Here is a 23,729-nt window from a genome sequence, read left to right as displayed (position 1 = left end):
CCAGCCAGAAGACGTCTCCCAACAAGCAGACCCAAGGTTTCTAACTGTATCCTGAAAGTATCCCCCTGAATATCACAGGCACCCCAAACTCCACATGTCCAATACTAAATTCATTTGTACTTCTGAAACCTGTTCTCCCCGCATTCTCTGTCTGCGTAAATTGCACAACTATTCACCCACTTGCCGAAGCTAGAACCCTGGAGGGCGATTTGATTGTTCTCTTTCCCTTTCTGTGCCTTCATTCAAACCGTGTCTCTCAGACCCGTAGGTTCGGTGCAGGCCTGTGACCTGAGCTCCTGGGTTTAATCTGTACTCTTTAGAGAAAGACCTCAGACATGCCCGCTGCAGCACTTTATTGTTAATTGGTTGTGGTCATCAATGAGGTCACATCGAAGTAAAAGCATCGTTTCCACACAATGATGTCCTAATATCTGTGTTATCTTTTTTATATAATAGACCCCCAGGATGCTCCTGATTCGGGTCAAAGAGTGTGAGTGGTCCAGAAATCTCTCTCTATAAATATAAGTCAGCATCTAAAATAACCATCATTGTTTAACTGTAAGTCAGTACCTCGGATTGTTTGCAGTGCTGATGGGAGGGAGTGAAGGGGAAGCACATTATACCATGGAGCTAATTATAGCGGAAACTGGGGAGAGGGACAGAACTCCCCTGGTATGGGGCACACAAGGGGAGGGGGGCTGGAGATCCTGAAAGCCGGCCAGGGAACTCAGCCACCCTGCATTTTCCAACATTGCTAAGAGTGTCAAAACTATGAGAGTCCAGGGCAGAATGAAAACAGCTGCCCCAGCTCCCTTGGCATTGCCCAGAAACGGCAGAGCCTTCCTCCAGATTGCACAGGGGCAGATTCTGACACAGAGAAGGTCCTGGAAAATTCCACCCATCTCCCACCCCCTGCCATGATCAATTCCCTCCCAAATTAGAAAACTTGAGGGAGTGGCACCTCAAAGAAAATAACTTTGAGCCGATGTCCTGATGCCCCTTGGAATGAGGACAGGGTGCCTTTGCTTGGCTTGAATGGAGGGGGCACTGACAAAGGCGGCTCCACCCCCCATGTCTGCCTCGCCACCTTGAAGGCCAGCATCAGCAATTAGGTTCTTTGGTTCTTCAGAGCTTCTCAGCATTCAGCAATAACATCTGTATATCCATGGTGGCTTTACTCCTCATAAACAGCTTTAACCTGCACCAAGTCATTGGTTCTCACAACCCAATGAGGTAGGAAGGGCAGGGGTCATAATCCCCATCTGAAAGATGAGGAACTTGGAACTCATGGAATTAGGTCCCCTGCTGGAACTCACACAGCTGGCCAGTGGCAGAACCGAAACAGAATTCGGGTCTCCCCTTACATATCAAGCTCCAGAGTCTACACTCTGAAGTCTCTCCTGCTGCTTTTCTGAGAAGGGAAGAGTCTGGGGGAGGGACGCTACCCTCACCCCTCCCCTGCCCCTCTTGGGAAGTTCTCAGACAGCCCCATTGAGGACAGGATGAGTCCGCATGCGATAGATGATGACCGCAGTGGCCGGGCACAGCAACAAGGAGGTCATGATGACAATGGTGGCCAGGATGATGAGGACAATGACCCAGATGTCCAGGATGTGCTTGGGGAGCTCGACTTCCACAGGGACCTGGCTGACAGCGTCCATGCTGTTTCACTCTGTAACAGACAGGAAAGAGGAGATCACTGCATTGTACCCTCCCTTCCTCCCTGGTCGGAAGGAAACCTGCTCCAGGAGTCACTTATCAGCTGTGTGATCTTTAAGGTTGCTTGGTTGATAGTAACAATGGCCTCCCTTACTGAGGGCTTCCTATGTGGCAGGCGCGGTGCTAGGCACTCACATGTACTAACACTTCAGCCACCACCACTAGGAGGTAGGGACTCTTGTTGGTACTTTCTTATTTCTTGGCCTTTATCTTCAGTTATTCCCAATTTAGAGATGAGGACTCTAAAGCCTTAAAAGATGTAGTTGTAGTTATTTGCCCAAGGAAGTGAAGCCAGGTGGGTAGGACTCCAGAGCTTCCATGTTTAACTATTAAACTACCCTGTTACCAGCCTATTGCCTCTCCTATAAAGGGGAGATGCATTGCTTTCAGTCCTGTACCCCTTCTCCCATTCTCCTGGTAACAGAACCCCTACTTTTCTGTGAAGAACCTACACACCCCGTGTCTTAGGGCACTCTCCTGAGCACAGGGATGGCTATGTGACTTAGATGTGCCCGGGACAAATCTCCATAGTCTCGATTCAGGGACAGGTGAGCAACCCTGGCTCTATACCAAAGTTCTCCCATGGCTTCTATGCACAAACCATTGGGAAAGATAACTTTCTGCTGGGATGCTAAACAGAAAGGGATGAGTCTAGAAAGGAAGGGTGTGGGGCTATCTCGCCCATATGTGGCGAGCCTGTCCTAGAGATCGAAGAGAATTGGAGCCTTGTTACTTCATTTGGGCACTTGAACCCAGCCCATTCTGATGCCACTTGCAAACCAGGACATCCCAGATTATAAGCCAATAATTTCTGGTTTTGCTTAAGCAGAGCCAGTCTGGGTTCTCTCACTTGCCGCCAAAAGGGTTCTCATGGATAAAGTATATAAGTTGTTCCCAAACTTTTTCCATGCACAATGCCCTTAGTGGCCTAGGAATATCTTGACAGCACTCCAGGCCAGAAGAAATACCTAGCAATTCCATTTATTACATAGTTAGGTTCAAACAACTTAATGAAGCAAGTGTGTCCTAATTAGCAGCTGTTTGAAAAATATAATAGACAGAAATTAAAAGAAAATATATGTTTTTCATTCTTAACCAGTCACTGACAAATGGGACGTGTGCAACGACTGGGCACTGTACGACTTTTGAAACTTCAGAATCAGATAGGACGACGTTGTACTCACTTCCTATTCCACACGCATTGGTCTATTCAACAGCCATTGATGCGCAGTACTTTCTGTACCATGGCCACCACCGAAAACTCAGCTCCACAAATTATAATATCAGAAAAAGGAATGTAGTAGAGTTCATCTGAAACTGTAACCTATCTAGAGCCAGTAGTTTACACAGTGTCTGACAGATGTCAAATATCTCTATTCTTGTCAAAAATGATCAAGACCTTTCCCTGACCAATGTGACTCATTTGGTTGGAGGGTTGTCCCACACACCAAAAAGCTGGGGGTTTGATTCCCAGTCAGGGCACATGCCTAGGCTGTGGGTTCAATCCCCAGTTGGGATGCATATGGGGAGTAACTGATCAGTGTTTCTCACACCAATGTCCCCCCCCCCTAGAAATCAATAAAAAAATTTTTTTTTAAATGTTAAGGATCTTGCAGCCCCCATACTCACTTTTCCAGTGAGTTCGCTGTGGCTCCCCAGGGCTCAGTGCATAACTTGAGAACCACAGATGTAACACATTCCTTGCCCAAGGACTGGAACAACCAACCTCCTAAGGTTCCTTCTGCATCTAAGATCTTTAATCCTGTGATTCTAGGTCTAAGCAAAATGCCCAATTCTAGTCCATTTCCTGCTTTAGCCTAATCAGTAACTCCTTCTTTCTAACCCCTTTGGCTCCATGCCCACTGTCGCCACTCTAAGAAAGGTATTGATTACCACACTGATGGTATTGATTTGGGTACTGATTACCATGCTTTGGTACTGATTACCAGAGTCCCCAAGATGTATGTACAAGGATGTTCGTTTCCGCATTGTTTGTCATAGCAGCCGACATAACAGAAGTGTCCATAAATAGTAAAAGCAGGGTATATAATGGAATACCGTATAGCAATTTTCATTCATTCATTTAACAAATATGTAATGCTCGTTACACACCAAGCATTGCTCCAGTGTGCTAACAAATATTAACTTATTTAATAGTTATTAAAAAGAAATGAGTGGTGAGCTCCAAAATATTTTAAGTGGGACAAAATGAAGTGCAGGATAATGTGGATAGGATAATGCCCTTGGTTCAGCTTTTGTAGAATTAAGTAGGTAGACAGGTGAGGGTATAAAAACAAAACATCTTTTATGAGTAGAATCCAGAACAGTGTTAACAGTGACTGCCTTTGGAGTGTTAGACTAGGAGTGGAAGTTTTTGCTTTTCATTCTTCATGTCTTTATAGCATTTGAATTTTCTAAACATGAGCATGTATTTCTTTTTAAGTGATGTACATAAAGGAAAATGTACTGCTATTGTTATTTTCATTGGTATTTATAGAACATCTGCTAATTGCTTAACCTATTCTAAGATTCACGAGGTTGGGCATAGGTTTCTATTCACTGGCAGCAGCAGAAATGGAGACTCACGCACACTGCTAAGGAGGTACGGGGGCCTAAGAATTTGATATTTTCAATGAGGCAACCCATTTTCTTTCTTTTTTTTTTCTTCTTTTCTAGATTTTTGTTCTTTTTTAAAAATTGAGTTATAATCGACATGTAACATTATGTTACCTTCAAGTGTACAATGTAATGATCTGGTATTTGTATATACTGCAAAATGACCATCACAATAGGTCTAGTTAACATCATTACACAGTTACACATTTTTTCCTCTTGTGACGAGAACTTTTCAGATCTAGTCTCTTAGCAACTTTCAAATACGCACTGCAATACTGTGACCTGTAGTCCCTACACAGCACATGACATCCCCACAGCTTACTGATTTTATAACTGGAGGTTTGTATATTTCACCCATTTTGCCCACCTCCTACTACCTGCCTCTGTCAATCACCAATCTGTTCTCTGGATCAAGGAGTTTAGTTTTTTGTTTTGTTTCATATTCCATATGTAAGTGAGATTATAGGGCATTTCTCTTTCTCTGCCTGATTTTACTTAGCATGATGCCCTAAAGGTCCATCCATATTGTAGCAAATGGCCAGATTTTGTTATCTATTATGGTTGAATAATAGTCTGTTATTCATATACCACATTTTCTTTATCCATTCACCCATTCACGGCCACTTGGGTTGTTTCCACATCTTGACTACTGTACTTAATGCTACAATGAACACAGGGGGTGTATATATCTTTTCAAATCAGTGTTTTCATTTTCTTTGAATAAATACCTAAAGTGGAATATCTGGGTCATATGGCAGTTCTATTTTTAATATTTGAGGAAGCTTCATACTCTTTTCTACTGTGGCTGCACCAATTTACATTCCCAAGAGTGCACAAAAGTTCCCTTTTCTCTGTATCCTCACCAACATTTGTCAATTTTTTTGATGATCGCCATTCTAACAGATGTGAGGTGATATCTCATCATGGGTTTGACTTTCATTTCCCTGATGATTAGTGATGTTGATCATCCTTTTACGTACCTGCTGGCCACGTGTATGTCTTCTTTACTTAGTGAAGATGGAAGGGGCCTTTTCCCTCCCACTCCCCAAGTGATTTGAATGTGCAGCCAGATTTGGGAACCCCTGGGCTCAATAATCTCTAAGCCTTCTACAACTCTTTCTAGCACTATGATTTGAGAATTGATTCCTAGGTGCTCCGTTGCCAGTCTGGTCAGATCTGTGCAAGTCTGAGATGAAGGAGAAGCCTCTGGCAAGGCTCCCTGAGGCCGCAGGAGTACCAGGCTGGGGGCTGCAGAGGAGGGAGATGCATAGGCTGGCCCTGCTTCAGCCTTGGAAATGTGGTCACTTTCTTCAAGGTCAAAGGCACAGAAGTGTGAGTCACAGTACTAAGGAGGCATGGGGGCGAGAGAATTTCTTTTTTGTGGTCTCCTGATTACATCAACAGCTAGTTTGCTTTGGGCCAAAGGAGCCCCACAAAAGCTCTTCCTGGTAAGCCCATTAACACGAGTCTCTGTGACTACAAGTGCCAGGAACACATAATCTCCCTGGCTGCTTTTCATAAGCAAAACCTGTCACTTCCAGGAACTCAGGCTTCAGGACTCATTCACAACCAGAATCACAGAGCAATGATTTCCCCTGCCTTCACCCCCACCTCTTCCAGAGTAATCATTCAAAGACAAAGATATGATCAAGTCACTGCCCCTATCTGAAAGAAAACAGAATAGAACAAAGAGATGACACTTTTTTCTGTAAAGTGTCTTTTTGACTGCACCAAAATTACTCTTTTGCTCATAAAATTGTTTAAAATCCGCATCACAAAAAAACCCCAAAAAAACAAAAAGCAGAAGTGCAGCTGCTCTGGAGTGCCAGGGAGGGGCCGGGGGTCCTACTCAGTCAACAGTGCTGGATCAATATCCTTAGAGGCCCCAGGCACTAGAGATTAGGGTGCTCACCCTTCACATATACAATTCAAACTAAAAGTAATACTAAACCACAACACAAAAATGCTCACCTGGTACAGCTGGGCTGTTCAGCTGCCCCTCAACCCCCAGGTTCGAGGGCTCTAAGGCCGGCCATCCATGTGGCCAGGCAACAGAGGGCACAGAGAGCTCCGTCTTTCAACCTTCCCCGTCCTCGACCATATGTCCTCGAGTGGGCCAGTTCCGTCCCAGGTAATAGGGATTCCAGGCACTTCCACCTCCCCCGACTGTGAAAGAAAAATTTTGTCCCCACAATAAGAGCTCCGGAAACCATATGTTCAACATTTCTAATGGCATGCTGGAAAAAATTTGCTTGAGAGAAAGCAGGACTCAAAGCTGCTGCTAGCTGACTTCTGTTTGACCCCTGTCTGGCATCCGGGTGTGCTGGCTCCTTGTGAATACATAAAACCCTGCTTCTTGGCACATTTAATTAATAACCAAAGACTGATCCACTTATCGTTTGCTTTGCAGATCTATTACTTGTTGTTGGTGAATAATGGGTCATGTCAGGAAATGGCCCAAACTATTCATGTCACAAATTTAACCTTATCACTGATAAAAAAAAAAAAAAATGACGCTTTTATGACCACGAAAGGGAAAAAACAGCAGTCAGCCCTAAATGCCTGCCATCTGAAACTGGCCTACTTTATCTGTTGACCTCATTAACAAATAATATATCTTGACATATGTTCAATATAAGTTTTTCTAAGAAACTGCGTTAACCCCACCCTGAGCTGACAAAACAAAGAAGCCACTGGTATCACCAACTACTGACACCACCAGGTCCCTGAGCCACCAGCCCCGAGTGGAAGCAATATAGGCAAGTCAATGGAAAAGTCAATAATCCCAAAATGACTATTTTTGTGTCCATTAACAACACTAAGTGTAAGGATACAAAATTGTAGTTCCTCCAAAGGAGGAAAACATTGTACCTTCTCCAAAGGTGGAAAATTCATCCCATCCATCAAGTACCGTATTCAGTCCAATCTAGGAAGGAAGGGTAGAGGGTGCCTTGCTGCCTGCTTGGGGAAGTATCAAATTTTATTCTGAGATCATTTTTCTAGGCAACTAAAAGTCCTTTTGCAAAACAAACAAACAAACAAAAACAACAAAGAAAGAAATGCATTGTTCCAGCCAATTCCATCATACAGTGAATTTTCTAATTCTGACAAAAAATTTATCAATTTCACAAATTAAAATTTCCTAAATGTCTGAATATTAGAATAACTGAATTCAAGGTGACTAATCTGTGTTATCAACCCACGCTTTAATTATGAGGCTCATTCCCCAGCAGCAACTTTTACCTCTCTGACAAAGCAATATCGTTTTTGGTTGGGTACTATCAGAAAAAGTAACTCTGTCCAGGATATTTGTTCATTCATTCATTCATTCATCAAGTACTTGCTATATACAAAACACCCTTTTAGGAATTGCCATTAAAGGCATAGCTCTTTTACTTCCAAGAAGCCCAGAGAAGATAAGTACCCTCTCCCTTATTTTCTCAAACACAGAATCGCAAAAGCCAGTATTTCCTTAACAAATGCGAAGTGCTAAGTACTGTGCGAATCATTGTTCTGTACATTAAATTATTTAAACTCCACAATAATCCTGTGCAGGATATATCATTTTACAGCTGTGGAGACTAAGGCTGAGAAAAGCTAACTGGCTATTGATCACAAAGCTAAGCGAATGGGATTCAAACACGGGTCTCCTGACCCTGTCTTCACCTGGAAGACACCTATAACTACCTCCAAAGCACCCACACAGACACAGGAGTGTGACCACGGAGTGTGGCAGATTCGCAGCTCTCTTCTAAGTCCAGGCCAGACCCTTCTTTTTTTTTAATATCTTTTTTTATTGTTGTTCTGTTACAGTTGTCCTAATTTTTCTCCTGTTGCGCACCACTGCCCCCCTCCCCAAATCCCACAGTCAATCCCCACCCTGTTGTCCATGTCCATGGATCATTATACTAGTTCCAGGCCAGACTCTCATTGTTTTTGGCCAAAAGCCGTTCTAGAGTTAGAGAATTAAGAAGAGACAGGTAATCTACAAAGATTAGAACTTGTACTTCCAGTAACACCAAGCTAGACCATTTTGACCGATACTCTTACTGTGGACAGCTAGAGAAATTGGACCAAAAAAGAATAATGCTTGAAGGCACTAAGAAATAACAGAAGAATGAGCAACTACCAGGCTAACATCTGAGAGAAGACAGACATCCAGGGCAGTGAGCCTGGCCTCTGAAGCAGCATTTCCACCAGCAGAGGATGGAGACTAAGCAGTGGTTCTGACAGACTCGTGAGCTCAAGCCCGCTGAGACAGGGAGAATAAAACCCTTGCACGATGAGCACTTTTAATGCTAAGGTGAACTAGGCGTGTACCAATTCCAGAGAAACAAGCAGCTTTGAGTCACTCCAATCCCTGAAATTGAATTAAGGTTGTTCTAGGTTTCCAGGTACCTGGCAGAAGCAAACCTTTATCCTCTCTAGAAGAGATAACATCAGAATAGGCTTCAAACTTTTAAATTCACACATAATGTTCAATACACAACAAAAAACAAACAGGAATGAAAAAAGAAGCAAGGTGACAGGGACAGAACCATCAGAAACAACAGACAACAGAAAAAGATCTACAGGGTTCCAGATACTGGGATTGGCAGACCTTAAATAACCTTGAGAATTTTGACAGAGAACTGGAAACCACAAGAAAGAACACAGCATACAATATAATATATATTTTAATCCTCACCTGAGGATATGTTTATTGATTTGAGAGAGAAAGATACGTTAATTTGTTGTTCCATTTATTTATGCGTTCATTGGTTGATTCTTATATGTGCCCTGACCGGCAATCAAACCTGCAACCTTTTGGTGTATGGAATGATGCTCCAACCAACTGAGCAACCCAGCCAGGGCCAGATATTTTTCAAGATCTGAATAGAAATTCCAGAATTGGAAAATATAATAAAAATAATGGAAACTGTGAGATCATGAATGTATGTTTTAAGCCACTAAGTCTGTGGCAATAGAAAACTAGTATTACAATACTGGGTTTGTTCTGTGTAGATGAAACTTCTACAAACTAGTGGTATTCTAGAAGTCTACACAGAATAGACACCATCTAGTTTAAACCACATAACCTACCTCTCATTTTCCAGATTGAAGGCAGTGACTTGCCCAAGTTCACATAGTAAGTTAATGGCAGGACAGAGGGGAGCACTCAGGCCTCTGCATGTTCAGTGCCCTTTTCAATTCCATCACTACCCTGTTTGAGGCGGGAAGTGGAAGAAGGAAGTGGAAAGTCAGGTTGGAGAATGGGTGGTAGAGAATAAACTGATGTAGACAATGAGAACCAACCAGGCTTCTTAATTATACATTTTTACTTGTAAAAGGTTATGGAGGACCTTGAGGCCCAGAGCCCTTAGCAACTTTACCAGGAAAACACACTCACATTCACACACACACACACATATAAAAGCAAAGAAATGTCCTCAGAATTGCATTCCATCCCTTTGACTTAAGGCCCAAATGCAATTGCACCTAGTAAAGAAGGTAATGGCTAAGCCTTGTAACTTACTTATCCTTCACTCTGGGTAAGAACATCAGAGAAGAGAGGGGGAGACATTGGAATCCTACTTGCAGTGGGAGAGTCCACCAAATTTGGGAAAAAGCTCACATGCACATGGGAAAGGAATGGATCACTTTGTCCGGGTTCCGCTCTGCCCCGGCACTGACTTCACTCCCCAGCTCACTTCTCCTCACCAAATGCCTTCCCTCTGTCCTCAGTGGTATAGGTGCTGAACAAACAATTCTTAATCCCCAAATCCCCAAGCTCCTGTATCCTGGGAGGGCAATGGACACTCTTCTGGGTGGAGGGAATCCTGGGAAATGGCAGGGAAGTCTTTTCTTTACACTCACACTACAGAGTAGTGTTAAAAACGCACGCTTGGAGGTCAGGTGGCTTGGATTTAAATCTGGTTCCACCACTTTGTAGCTGACCAACCTTGAACAACTAACTTAAACCTCCTAATGCTTTCATTTCCTCAGCTGAAAACAAAAACAAAGGTGGGACAATAACAGTATCTGCCCCATAGTGTTCAGAGACGTCCATGGGATAATCGCATACAGCACTTCGCAGGGTTCCAACACACAGTAAGTGCTCCCCAATTGTTTGTTCTATGATTAATAATTCCTGGCCTTACATCGGGCCTCCCTGACCTAAGCAAATATTCTCCCCTCCTACAGCTAGTTTGCTAGCATCCCTAACTTGGACCGTGTCTTTATCAACAAAGATGATAAATGATTAATCGATATTAATGATTTTTAAAAATCAACCAACTGCATGCTTGATTTCCCTGACCTATCCCTCCAGTCCAGGTATGAAACTGGTAGAGTAGCAATTCAATCTAATTCAGAAAACATTTATGGCACTGTAATTAACACTGGGGACCAAGGAGTGGTGTAGAGACAGAGATAAATAGTGTTTGTCCTTAAGAAGTTCAGTCTCTTATGGAGGAAAAGGGACATTAATCACAATCACTAATTGCGATACAAGGCAAAGAAGTGCTACCCTGAAGGTACGAACCACATGCTACTGCAGAAGAGGAAAGAGGTAGAAAGAGCATGGACTCCAGAGTTCAGAGGATCTGAATTTGAATCCTGCTTTCCATCCTGATTGGAGGTGTGACTTTGGACAAGCTGTTTTAAATCTCCAAACCTCCATCTTCTGATCTGTAAAATAGGGACAACGAAAGCACTACGTTGTGCCATCCTATTGTTTGGATGAAGTGGGGAAAATATATACAGTCCTGCAACGCAATATGAAAATAATATGAATCCTCACTTCTTTGTTTTTGTCTAAGTAAAATAGAAAGCTTTACAAAGAAGGGGGCCTTTGGATACGGGCTTTGAAGATAAGCGGGAGTTCAAAAGGAAGAAATAAGAGGAAAAGCAGGATAAGCAGAGCACACAACATCAACAAAGCCCAGAGGTGATGAGCTACGTGGTGCGCTGGGAACGTATGTAGTCCTTGTGGCTTTGGCACGAAGCTTACCTCTGCCAGCTTCAGTTTCATTTGTCAACTGGTTGTAATAACTCTTGATGGTGACTGCCTCATTGGGACTCCAGGGAAGTTGAACAAGCGAGTGCACATAAAGCACTCAGGACAATGCCTGGTACACAGTAAGGGCTTCATACAGGTTCAGCTGAGCTAGTGAACACAGCATAGCTCCTAAATTCAAAGAGCTCAGAGGCCCACTCTTAGTCAGGGTGCGGGGACCACTCTGAATCTGAGCAAGAAAACCACAGTGATAGTTTCGTAAACAAGTAACCTTTGATCGGCGTCTGTCCCAGCTTTGACCTCCCACCAGAAACGCACACCCTCCACATCTGAACTGCTACTAACAGTTCACTTTTGGGAGATTGCCAGTGGTTATCCAACCGGTTTTATCACCAAGGAGTTCACTGAGGAAGATGGTAATAAAAGAAATGACTTCCTGCTGGCAGGCAAGCTTAATTATCCCAAAGTGGGAGAAAAGGCAGATAGATAGAGGCAGGTGGTTTCCTGCAGGTGTCACTGCCAGAGCTTAGGGCTGCTTCATGCCCACCAGACACGGGGCCAGAGAGGGGGCAGCTGGAACCAGCTCTGAGTCACCAATGCTGGGGGCGTCTCTTTGGGCATCTTGCAGAACGTGAACAATGAGGCTGATGGTCCCCGGGGCAGTAGACTTGGAAGTTTACCAACATCCCACAGCTTACAGGACCCCTGTAAAGCTCTGCCCTCAGGAGCTGGTGAGGCTGTCAGAGAAGAATGGAGCATTTAGATGAGGCAGAGAAGACAACTCAAGTACCAAGAAGGGGACCAACTGGCCACCTACCAGCCTGGGTAACCTAATGACCTGTGTCCCAAGTGCTGGTCCCACTTTGAGACCTTTGTTCTTGCTGTTCCCTCTTCTTAGAATGCTCTTCCCCCCAGATCTTCCTTTTTAACATCCAGTATCTCAATGTCCATGATCTCAACTTAAGCATCACCTCTCTGGAAAAAAAATCTTTCCAGACCCACCCTCATCCACAGCCATTCTCTATCTCAGACCTTGTTTTATTTTCTTCATCTACTTTTCATGATGTAAAATTAGCTTGTTTATTTGCTTGTTTATTTGTTCTTATTGGCCATCTTTGCCTGCTCAAATGCAAGCCCAAGGAGAGCAGAAGCCTCGGCTCTTGTTCACTATGGTACACTCAGCCCCTGTTGGGGGCCTTGGCACACACTGAGCACCCAATAAACTTGAGGTGAGTGGAGGAATGAATATGGGCAGACTGGGGAACTTCAGATTTGAGCTCAACTCCTGGAACTTAAGTGGTGAAGGTCCAGAAAGGATCCTCACCCCTGCAGAAAGTTCAATGACCCTAACAGTCAGAATCCTATCTCTAAAATAAAATGACATCCTTGATTTGATCATTTTCTGGGCTCTCTCTGCATCCAGGAAGGATTATGGGGACCTCTTTCTTTCCCAGACCACCTTGTATATACCAGGCAGAAGAGGACCGCAACTTTCAGGATAACATCCTATAGGATCTGCTCTTGCTGATTTGCTTGGACTGGTGAGCTCAGATCCGAGTTTTGATCCCCTGTGCTCAGGCGCTGCACGTTGAGGTTGGTGTAGGGGTGTGGGAGTTGCTGTCTGGGATACAACCCTGTCTTTTTTTGTTCTTAGAAGAGGACAGGGAGGCTGATAAAAGGGGTGAGGGTTTCCCATGCCAAAGTTCAGTGTGAAAAGGCCATCCCAGCTCGTTTACTCTTAAAAATAGTTCCCCTTCCATTATCAAAGAGTGAGCCTCAAGCATTCACCAACCCAGCACAGTCCATTTCACCACGGACTTTTGTTCCAATGAAAAGGGCCAGGGGAAGGAATAGGCAGGACACACAACTGTCAAAAATGTGAAATGAATCAAATCAGAGGCATTTCTTCGATGACCCGCCATCCCTGAGGAGAATTCTGTTCTCGTTTTACCCCATTTGGCTCATCTCCTCCAAAATTCTCAACAGTCTAAAGACTTGTTCTCTGTCTGAGTTTCCATCTGCTCCTCTGTGGCTAGAAAATGGAAAAACACCAGGATATTTCAGAGACCAGAAAGCAGCCAGAGCTGTTCAAGACTGCACGTACCATCTGACCCAGCCAATCACAGAGACTTAGAAACCAACACAGAGCCAGCAGAGGAGAAACCCAGGCCAAATCCACAGCATCCTGTTTAAACCTCTACCTCCATCATTGTGATTTGCCAGTAACTAAGTGCCTGCTGCGTGCTGACCTGACAAAGGGTACTGTCCACGGGGTGGGCTGTCAGGGGGACTCAGTAACAGCTGCAAGGGCATCAGAGTGGCACTAATCCCCTACCTTGCTGTGTATGGTAGGTGGAATAATGGCCCCTCAAATGTGTCCATATCCTGGTCCCCAGAACCTTGAATATAAAAAAAGAAACATGACTCAGAGGGTGGAGTCATGAGAACAGAGACAAAGGGACTTTGCAGATGTGATTAAAGTTAAGGACTTTGGGATGGGGAGATTGATCCTGGATTATTCAGGATGTAATCTAATCATGAGTCCTTAAAAGTGAAGAGGAAGGCAGAAGATTCACCACAAGAAGGACATGACTCTGTTGCTCGATTGGTCGACGGTGGAAGGCGGCTACAAGCCAAGGAATGCAGTGGCCTTGAGATGCAGAGAATGGCCCTCAGCTCACAGCCAGCAAGAAGACAGTGACCTTGGTTCTACAACCATGGGAACTGAATTCTGCCAACAACTCAGATAAGTAGCGAGCCAATTCTCCCTTAAAGATTCCAGAAAGAAATACAGCCTAATGATGCCTTGATCTATTCTAGAGAGACTTCTGGCCTATAGAACTGTAATATATTAATACATTTGATTTTTTTAAGCCATTAAGTTGTGGTAACTTGTGACAGCATTAGAAAACCAGTACACTGGATGATTCTGAATAATTCCTTCTTTCAAACTGGGCCTCAGTTTCCTGTTAGCCAGTTGGAATGGATGGACGAAGTGATCTCTAAGGGTCTGGCCCACTTTCAAAGGCTGTCTCTGATCTGATGATACTCTACCTCCCCTGAGGCCTGGTCCTAGGTCCAAGATGGTCTTCCAACTCCGTATTTCGTTGAAAACCATTAAAGAAAAAACAGAAAGGAGTGAGGGGGAGAGAAGATTAATCTTTCAAGAACCTCGGGTGTTTCCTAAGATGCCACCAGGGCAGTTGGAAAAAAAATGTTTCCTGTTTTATCATTTGGTACTTCCTTGACCATACCCCAGGGAAATTAAGTGGGAAGTCTGGGAGAGCAAGATAAAAGCTTCACAGTCAACAGGAGAGGCTGTCCAGAGCACCAAATTAAGAAGGATTCTCTGGCCTCATGGAGGTAATATGCAAGGTCCTGATGATCAACGTCTGCCTGGGGCACAGGATGAAGGAGTAGGGACGTCTGTGTCAGATATATGTCATCATTAATTGAATCACAGTTTAATTTTCTCTCTCTTTCCTCCTCTCTCTTCCATTTCATTTGCCATGATCCTATGTAGTGGGTCACTAGCAATTCAGATGCCCAATTTGCCAACAGACAACAGTGTGGTGATTGGCAGGGGGTGAGGATATAAGGGGGATAAATGGTAACGGAAAAAATACAATGGAACAAATTTAAAAAATAAAATAAGGAAGCTCATTCTATACACAACTCAATGATTTAAAGTACATGGTCCCATACTGAGTCTGGTTTACTGTTGTCTAAAGTGTTGGGCAATTATAACTCTGACCTGTTGTCCTTCCTGGCCACCTAACTCCTGAAAATACATCATTCTCACTTGACATTCATTGTCTGTTTCCCCAGTGAGTTGGAAGGGTGCTATGTTCCCTAGTAATTTAGTAGTCCAGTGGCTGTCAAATTTTCATCTAATTCCCCCTATGTCATCCTACAAGCGACAGAAGCCAGATCAGAACTCACAGCCCCTCAATTACAATGCAATTCAGAACATAGTCCCTGGAGCTACATTGACTGGGTTCAAAGTACAGCTCTGCAACTTACTTCCTGGGTGACCATGGATGAGTCACTGACTCCCTCTACGGACCTCAGTTTCCTCATCTATAAAATGGATGTAATGGTGGTCCCTACCTCATAGGTTTGATGTAGACTAAATGAGTTAATACATATAAAATGCTTAGAATAATATCTGGCTCGTAGCACTCAATATAGGTCAAGTTTGATTATGCCTACATCATTCATCTTACCCAGCCAATCAGGGTGGGGATCTGCAGGGTGTAGTAACACCAACATTTACTCCTATAAACTGTGAGTGTGAGTACATGCATCTATCTTTAAGACCACAGCCAATAGTGGCAGGATAAGATCAACTCAAATAAAGATCCTCTTTCCTTGGAGCTATTTCCTTTGTATGTTTGATCCATAGAGAAGAAACAGAAGTGCATTTTTAAAAAAGAAAGATCAGAATATGGCTGGGAAAACATCTGAGACTTTAACAGCTTCTTTCCCCCTGTGTCTGTCACCCCTGGGCTCAGAATGCGACCTGACTACATCAGACCCCTCAGAGTTCCTAGTTTGTTTCATGTCTCAAACACCCTGACACAGCTCAGTGACTCTCTGGCTGTGCCAGAAAGGGGGAATTCCCCAGACCTTTATAACACAACAGAGCCCACAGCCTTGACGCCTGAGAGGTCATTGTTTGGAAGATTTGATGGAGCATGACTTGTAACCTCCACAGCATGATTCATAACCACAGGGCAGCTGGAAACAGGAGGTCCCCGCTGGAGCAGTGTTCATTACTGCAGACGTGTGCGTGATGTCCCGAGCTCACTCATCTGGGCTGTCGCAAATGTGCTCAGAGGATTGCTGAGTGGCCTGCATGATCCAGAGAGCACATGATGCTCAACCACAGACACCCATCTGTTTAACCCCCATTCCTCATTTTACAGACGGGAAGATGAGGTTCAGACAGTGGAAATGCTCCGTTAAGGTAATTCCGAGCATCTTCTGACTCCCCGGGAACTGTTCTTTCGACCCCCACTCCCACCTCAACCCCATTCAGGCATTCACAGCCCTTCCTGACTACTTACAACCTGCAGTGGTGGCACAGATCATGATACTTGAATGACTGAGCAACTTTCCCAACTACAACCCAGAGCTTTAAGGACTCTAGACAAAAGGGGGGATGCATGCGCCCCAGAGGCCAACAGGACTACTGCTTTTGGGAAGAAACAAGTGTGTGGGAATAAGAGCCCAACCTGGTCACTCAATCAAAATAAGAACCTCTGACAGTGGTACAGGTTTGTATAGCTCATGGCTCTCATTCTTTCACTCAGTAAACAGTATTGAGCACCTATTCGTCAGGCCCTGTGCCAAGGGCTGAGGATGCCTCAGAGATGAGCCTGGAGAGACAGTCCCTACCCTCAAGGAATTTGTGGAAGGGACAGGAGTGCAAGAGAACCAGCAACCAGACCAACCAAGTCCTCACTAAAGAGGTGGAGGAGATGAGGGAGCCTAAAAGGAAGACTTCTCTCCAAGATACTTTGCACACCCCTTTCTCATCTGATTTCCGTTTGCAAAGGCTATTCTCTCCATTTCACAGATGGAAAAGCAAGGCTAGGAGATAGGACGGTGAAAGGGCCAGGGCAGACCAGGGCTGCAAATCACCACCCCTGGATCCCAACTCCTGGCGCCTTCTACGCTGGGCTTTGAGACAATCAGGACCGACAGCCTGACGGAAGCCTGTCTCTAGTGGGGCTGGGGCTCGCCCACCCGAGCTCCAGCCTCCCCGGAGGCCCACGATCGTGTGTAGACGGCAGCTAGATCGTGAGTAGACGGAGGCTGGAACTTAAGGGCTGCCGGAAGGAAAAGGGGGAAATGCAAAAGTGATGAAGCGGGGAGGCGAGGGAGAAGAGGGGATAAAAGAAGGGAGTTAGGAGGGCCCTAGGACGGTGGGCGGCACGAGGACCGGAGGCCCACGCGCGACACCCGACGGCCCCACTCACCCCGGTCCCGCACAGCTGCTTTTAAAACGCACAGCCCTCGCCGTAGCTGTATAGCGCCAGGTCCGCAGAAAGTTCCCGGGACAGAGACGGTTCGAGCGCTTCTCCAGGTCCCCGGGGCGGGAAGCGGCCCCCAGCCCTGGAGTCTTTGGCCCAGGACGTGCCCGGGTCTTCCGAGCCCTGGGAGGCGGGAGTGCGCAGCAGCGGGTGGGACGCGCGGCTGGGCACCGGGCGCTCTGACCCGGTGGCCCAGGAATTCGCAGCCGCCAGGGACCGCCCCCGGAAAGCCCGGGCCGGCCGCCGCCACCCCACTCAGCTCCTCCCCCAGCTCCCCCCGGGCTTCGGGTGAGAAATGCGCTGGCAAACGAGAGGAGAGACCGAGAAGTCTTGGTTCCCCTCGCAGCCTTGTCGCGCCTCTCGGTAAGGCCCTGAACAGTCACTTTATCCATCTGGGGAGCTTCGCTCTCTGAATTCTAAACCGAGAGGGCCGACCCCAAATGTGTCCTCCAAGAGCCTTCCAGCTGTAGTCTACACAGCTGGGCTTGGGTGGAGGAGCCCGACTCTGAGCTCCTGCTTTGCGATGTACTGAAAGTAGGGTCCCTAACAAGAGACTTTCCTCTTGTTGACTTCCATTTTCTGTAAAGTGAGGATACTAACACCTGTCTCCTGGCCGTTGCGTGGGAGTATAGACTTAGAGCAGCGATTTTCAACCTTTTTCATCGCATGGCACACATAACCTCATTACTAAAATTCTGCGACATACCGTCGTCGTCGGCAGCCGTCTGTCTCGAGAGACGATGGTGTAGCTTCTTAAGAGTATCTGCACCGCCGAGAATGGCTGTGCAGTCCAACTCGGGAGTGACACGGTATCTGTCTCCTCCCGTGTTGAATCGACATCTTGCGATGACGCTGGAGTGTCCTCTCCAGTGAAGCTGAAGCTACAGAGCCTGGGCAGGGTGATATGGAGGGTCTGCTGTTGCCCATGCAGCAGACCCCCCCCTCTCTTCGCAGCTGAAGGGTCCAAGGGAAAGACGGAGTCAATACAGCTTGGCTTCAGGTGCGCTGCAGGAGTTGCCGGTGTTGACTACAACGTCGAACCGCCTTAGGGACTCCGGCTCCGGATTTTCTGTCGGGGTTTACTCCCTTAGCCTTTCCCCTGAAGAGGTATGCCGCAAGGCAGCGGAGGTTTTTTGGAGTCAGAGTTTTCCTTCTCTGATGTGCCCTGACTGGAAGATCGAACCAGCGACACTTAGCTCGCAGGCCGACGCTCAATCCACTGAGCCAAACCAGCCAGGGCTATGCGACATACCAAACACACACAAAATGTAATTTTAATTCATTTACACAGGACAGCTATCGTTCTGTTGGTTTTGTCATTTTTTTTTTATTTGACAGTCTAAGGGGAAAGAGGTCAGTGCCCCTGCCTAAATATTCAAGTATTGCATGTTTAAAAATTTTTTGCAGCACACCGGTTGAAAACCGCTGACTTAGAGGACTGGCATGAGGCTGGTTGGTTGTCTGTTGTAACATGCCTCACCATCCTGTTTATTTTCTGATAACAGTGAAATAGCCCAATGCAAGGTGATCAACGGCCCATTAGAACTTAGCCACTGAGAGGCCTGCCATGCCCTACCAGTCCCCGCCCAGCTTCCACACAGGACACAGCCAATCCTGTCACCCCCTGACCATTCCTGTGATCCACCCAGTGACCAGGACTGCAGGTCCTATCTTGACACCCACAAATTTTAATTCATTAGTCAAGCATTCTTCAGTCTTACTCTTCTGAAAAGCAGGAGCTGGGATCTTGAGTATGTCCAAAATAAAAGGGAAAGTTAAAGATCATATAATCCAAATGCCTGCTTTTGTAGATGGAAAAACTAAACTGAGACTCAGGAAGGTTGACTGACCTTAGCCAGCTGGCAATTGTCAAAGCCAAAATAGGACTGTCTGATTACAGAACCTAAAATTCTAGCTGCTCTACACTAATGATTTTGGGCAGGGTCTGATTTTTATCAAGACCTAAAGTTCAGAATTCTGGTTGCAATATTTTCCTTTCTATCACCAGCACTTGGTGCAGAACAAATGCTCCATTTGCTGAATGAATGAATGCTCAGAGGAAGATGAGAAGGTAACCAAGGCTTTTCTTTCTAGTTCTCAGGTTGTGCCTAGAGACAGTTGTAGGCTTGATAACTTATTGCATTAGTCATGGTTCTCCAAAGAAACACAGCCAACTGCGTGTGTGTGTGTGTGTGTGTGTGTGTAAAGAGAGATTGGGAGAGAGACAGGTTGACTTAAAGGATTTGGCTCATGTGTTTGTGGAGCCTGACAACTCCAAAATCTGCAAAACAGGCCAGCAGGCAGGAGGCCCGGGACGAGCTGATGTTGCTGCTTGCATTCGAAGGCCATCTGCTGGCAGAATTCCCTCCTCCTCAGGGGTGGTCATTTTTCTTAAGGCATTCAGCTGATTAGATGAGGCCCACCAACACGGGGAGTCATTGCTTTACTCAAAGTCTACTTATTCAAATGTCAGTCTTATCTTCAAAACACCTTCACAGAAACACCAAGATATGTTTGACCAAGTATCTGGGTACCGTGGCCCAGCCAAGTTGACACATAAAATGAACGGTCACATTTGTGTTCCCTCCTAGCCACCACAGTCTGAAGGAAACCTTAACTAGGTAATTGTCTGTCTAGGTGAAAATAATTCTTTCAGCTTCTAAAACAGACTGAAAAAGACAGAATTGCAAGCAACCAAGCTGTTTGGTCTAGAGATGGAGGGACTCATGGTAGCTGTGGGGACTCCAAGCAAACCTCTGAGGTATGTCCTGGGGCAGAGGGGGAGGAAAGAGGAAGGCCATCCTAGAACCAGAGAGTCAGTTGAGAAGAGGCAGATCTTGGTTCACTCTAAAAATTTTTTAAGAGGGCTGCTGGAAAATGGAAGAGAGTGGACTTTCTTTGGTGTCATGGGCTCCCTAACACGGAGGTATACACACAGAGAGACGTGGCAGAAGATTCTTTTGGAAAGGTGGAGGTCTGCAGAGACAGAGGGGAGTGGGAGCACCATGGGACTAAGCAGCACTAAACCATGGCTTCTTGTCTTGGCTCTATCACTAGTTTGCCATGTCACCTTCCCCTTCACTAGGTCTTTTGACTCCAAATGTGAAAGAAGGAAGTTGAATTAGATATTCTCTGAAGTCACTTCCACTTACAAAATTCAAAGCTAAGGCACAAGGATCTTAAGATTATTATAGTTTTGAGTTAAAAGCATATCCTGTGTGGGGTGGGTCATCTTGTTCTATTTTTGGACATGTCCTGGCTGAGGTCCCAGCTCCCTCCTTACAGACCCCTAAAAGCTCACTTCTTCCCAGGAAGTCAGGCACTGAACTTCATGGCTCCTGAGATGACCGTTTTCTCTCTCCTTTTCTTCCTCTTTCCCCTTGGAAAAATTCCCAGGTTCTTTTTGTTCTACAGATCCTTGGGCAAAATGCCTCTAACTCTTTGTGGGAGCCAGACTCTTTCCTTGCTGACTCAGAAGAAATATGCATTTAGCCTGAAAACTGATTCAGGAATTTTTATTTTAATTACAACTTTTTAAATTGTAGCTGAAAGACCTCATGGAGCTAATGATTAGGCAAGGAGGTAAAATGCTGGAATTTTCCAAATGTGGGATTTGAGATAAAACAAAATGAACAGACAGGAAGAAAGAAAAGGAAATGGAAGGGTTGCATTTTGAAGCTTTGAAGTGGAGCAAAAGTCATGTGGTCTCATTGGTGTGGTTATAATTATTTCAATCAGTTCTCATGGCTTAATTCCAAAGTGTTCGATTATTACACAGTCATGTATCTGAGAGAGAAAAGAATGCCTATTACTGGCAGATACCCTCAATCCAGTCAGTCTAATTATTGAAGTAAATATAGTCTCAAGAAAAAATATACAGGGTGGGGCAAAAGTAGGTTTACAGTTGTTTGTATGGAAAATAATTAATAAATAATAATACAAGAATGAACTTAGTGTTTTGCAGACTTACAACTATACACCTACTTTTGCCCCAACCTGTGTAATACAAGCCTTTCCCTTTATTAAAAAAAAAGATTATTTTTAATTTTTTACATCATTTGAGGACTTTTTAAAAAATATATTTTATTGATACAGTAGTTCCAATTTTTTTCCCTTTTGCTCCCCTCCGCTCAGTACCCCCTGCCCTACAGCAATCCCACCCCCATTAGTCCATCTCCATGGGTCGTGCATATAAGTTCTTTGGCTTCACTCTTTCCTATATTATTCTTAACTGCCCCCTCTCTATTTTGTACCAATTTATTATGCTTCATAGTCCCTGCACCATTTCCTCACTTCTCCCCCTCCCCACTCCCAGCTGATAACCCTCTAAATGATCCCCATACCTATGATTCTGCTCCTATTCTGGTTTGCTGAGTTGGATTTTGTTTTTATTTTTGAGATTCAGTTGTTGATAGTTGTGAGTTTGTTGTCATTTTAATGTTCACAGTTTTGATCTTCTTTTTCTTAAGTAAGTCCCTTTGACATTTCATGTAATAATGGCTTGGTGATGATGAACTCCTTTAGCTTTACCTTGTCCGGGAAGCACTTTATCTGCCCTTCCATTCCAAATGATAGCTTTGCTGGATAGAGTAATCCTGGGTGCAGGTTGCCTTTCATCACATTGAATACTGCTTGCCAGTCCCTTCCTGCTTGCAAAGTGTCCTCTGAGAAATCAGCTGACAGTCCTATAGGCACCCCCCTGTAGGCAACTCTCCTCCTCTCTCTTGCTGCCCCCAGGACTCTGTCTTTATCTTTCACCTTTGGCATCTCAGTCATGATGCGTCCTGGTGTGGTCCCCTCTGGGTCCAGCTCGCCCGGGACCCTCTGTAGTTCTTGAACCTGTATGCCCATCTCCTTCACAATATTTGGAAAGTTTTCCTCATTTTTTTCAATTCTTGTTTCCTCATTCTGCACTGGTTGACTGTATTTTTTCTTCCTTATGTTCCAAATCATTGATATGAACCCTGGTTTCTTTCCATTCACCATTGGTTTTGTGTGGATTTTCCTTCGTTTCCCTTAGCATAGCCTTCACTTCTCCTCTTATGCATTTGCTGTACTCAAGCATATCTGTCAAGCCTGTGAGCATCTTTATCACCAGTGTTTCGAATTCTGCATCTGTTAGGTTGTCAGTCTTCTCATCTGTTAGGTTGGCTATCTCCTCGTTGCTTAGTTCTCCCACTGGAACCTAGATCCGTTTCCCCTTTGGGGCCATACTTCTCTGTCTCCTCATTCTGACAGGCTCCTGTGTTTGTTTGCCTTTGCGGCCCAGGTAGAGCTGTCACTTCTGTTACATTGTAAGGGGTGGAGCCTTAGGGATTGTCAGTATAGGGCAACCTGTTTCACCACATTGTGGCACTGTATGTGGGGAGAAGTCCGAGAGGGAACAATGCACCTGCCCAGCACTCGTCCCTTTTCCAGGCACCTCTCCCACTTCTGTACCAGACTGGCACCCCACTAGCTGCTGCCCTGGGTGGGTCTGCACACGTTCTAGGACCGTGGGGCCCTTTAAACAAGAGGACTCTGCTGAGACTGGCAGTTTCTGCCTCCACCCCAACCCCCACTGGTCTGCACAGTCAGAAGCAATGAGGCTTGATTTTCCCCGGTGCTGGGACTGTGAGCTGCGATGTCCGGTGAGGAGCTGGGAGCACTCCCCAGGTGTCCCTCCTGACTTTTTAAAACGTATAACTGTGCTTTCCGCTGGCCTGCTGCTGTCCGCTGCTGCTGCCACCACCACACCATGTCCTCTCCACCCCGGCTCCACCCCTCCTACCTGTCTGGATGAGTATTTCTTCTTTATATCTTTGTTTGCTGGACTTCCATGCAGTTTGATTCTCTGGAACTTCTGGTTGTTTCTAGTTTTGAGGTAGTTGCATTCCTTCTTAGTTGTGGAGGGAGATGCAGCATGTCTGTCTACGCCTCCATCTTGGCTGGAAGTTCTGGACTTTTTTATTGCTTTTAGAGAGAGGGGAAGGGAGAGAGAGAAACACTGATGCAAGAGAGAAGCATCAACTTGCACGTGGCCAGACTGGGGATCAAACCCACAACCTAGGTATATGCCCTGACTGGGAAATGAACCTGCAACCTTTTGGTTATGGGATGAAGCTCCAACCAACTGAGTCACACCTGCCAGGGCTCAAAAAAGGTTATTTACTTTAAGAACACTTCTTGAGCACTTACTGTGCAGCAGGTGTTTTACATACATAATACCGTTTAGTCCTTGCAACAATTCTATAGTGAAGATGTTATTAACTCCCATTTTACACATGAGAACACAGAGGCTCAAAAAAGATCAGTTAACTTGTTTAAGACTAGCTAGCCATTAAGTGGCAGAACCGATTCTAAATGTTCTACACGTGACT

The 23,729-nt window shown here is 45.2% G+C and overlaps 1 protein-coding gene across 2 annotated transcripts; it reads right to left on the bottom strand.

Annotated features, from left to right (window-relative positions):
- Positions 1-449: 449 nt before the first annotated feature.
- On the bottom strand, positions 450-17,588 carry SMIM3 (small integral membrane protein 3). 2 transcript variants are annotated; one of them, XM_090288432.1, is made up of 3 exons: positions 17,317-17,588; positions 13,668-13,731; positions 450-1,672 (listed from the first exon to the last, which is right to left on the bottom strand). In XM_090288432.1, the coding sequence occupies exon 3, from the start codon at positions 1,659-1,661 to the stop codon at positions 1,479-1,481; it is 183 nt and encodes a 60-aa protein (XP_090144558.1). In that variant the 5' UTR covers positions 1,662-1,672; positions 13,668-13,731; positions 17,317-17,588; the 3' UTR covers positions 450-1,478. The 2 variants fall into 2 exon arrangements, with proteins under 2 accessions (XP_090144558.1, XP_090144557.1); XM_090288431.1 differs by lacking the exon at positions 13,668-13,731.
- Positions 17,589-23,729: the final 6,141 nt, after the last annotated feature.

This window comes from Furipterus horrens, unplaced genomic scaffold (assembly GCF_987537825.1).
Source record: "Furipterus horrens unplaced genomic scaffold, mFurHor1.1.pri manual_scaffold_10, whole genome shotgun sequence".
NCBI lineage: Eukaryota > Metazoa > Chordata > Mammalia > Chiroptera > Furipteridae > Furipterus > Furipterus horrens.
The sequence above is the reverse complement of the archived record's forward strand: the minus strand, read 5'-3'. Positions and strand labels throughout refer to the sequence as shown.

What these genes read in the sequence shown, in the direction of transcription:
- SMIM3 (XM_090288432.1), bottom strand. Translation starts at nt 1,661, where the DNA reads ATGGACGCTGTCAGCCAGGTCCCTGTGGAAGTCGAGCTCCCCAAGCAC.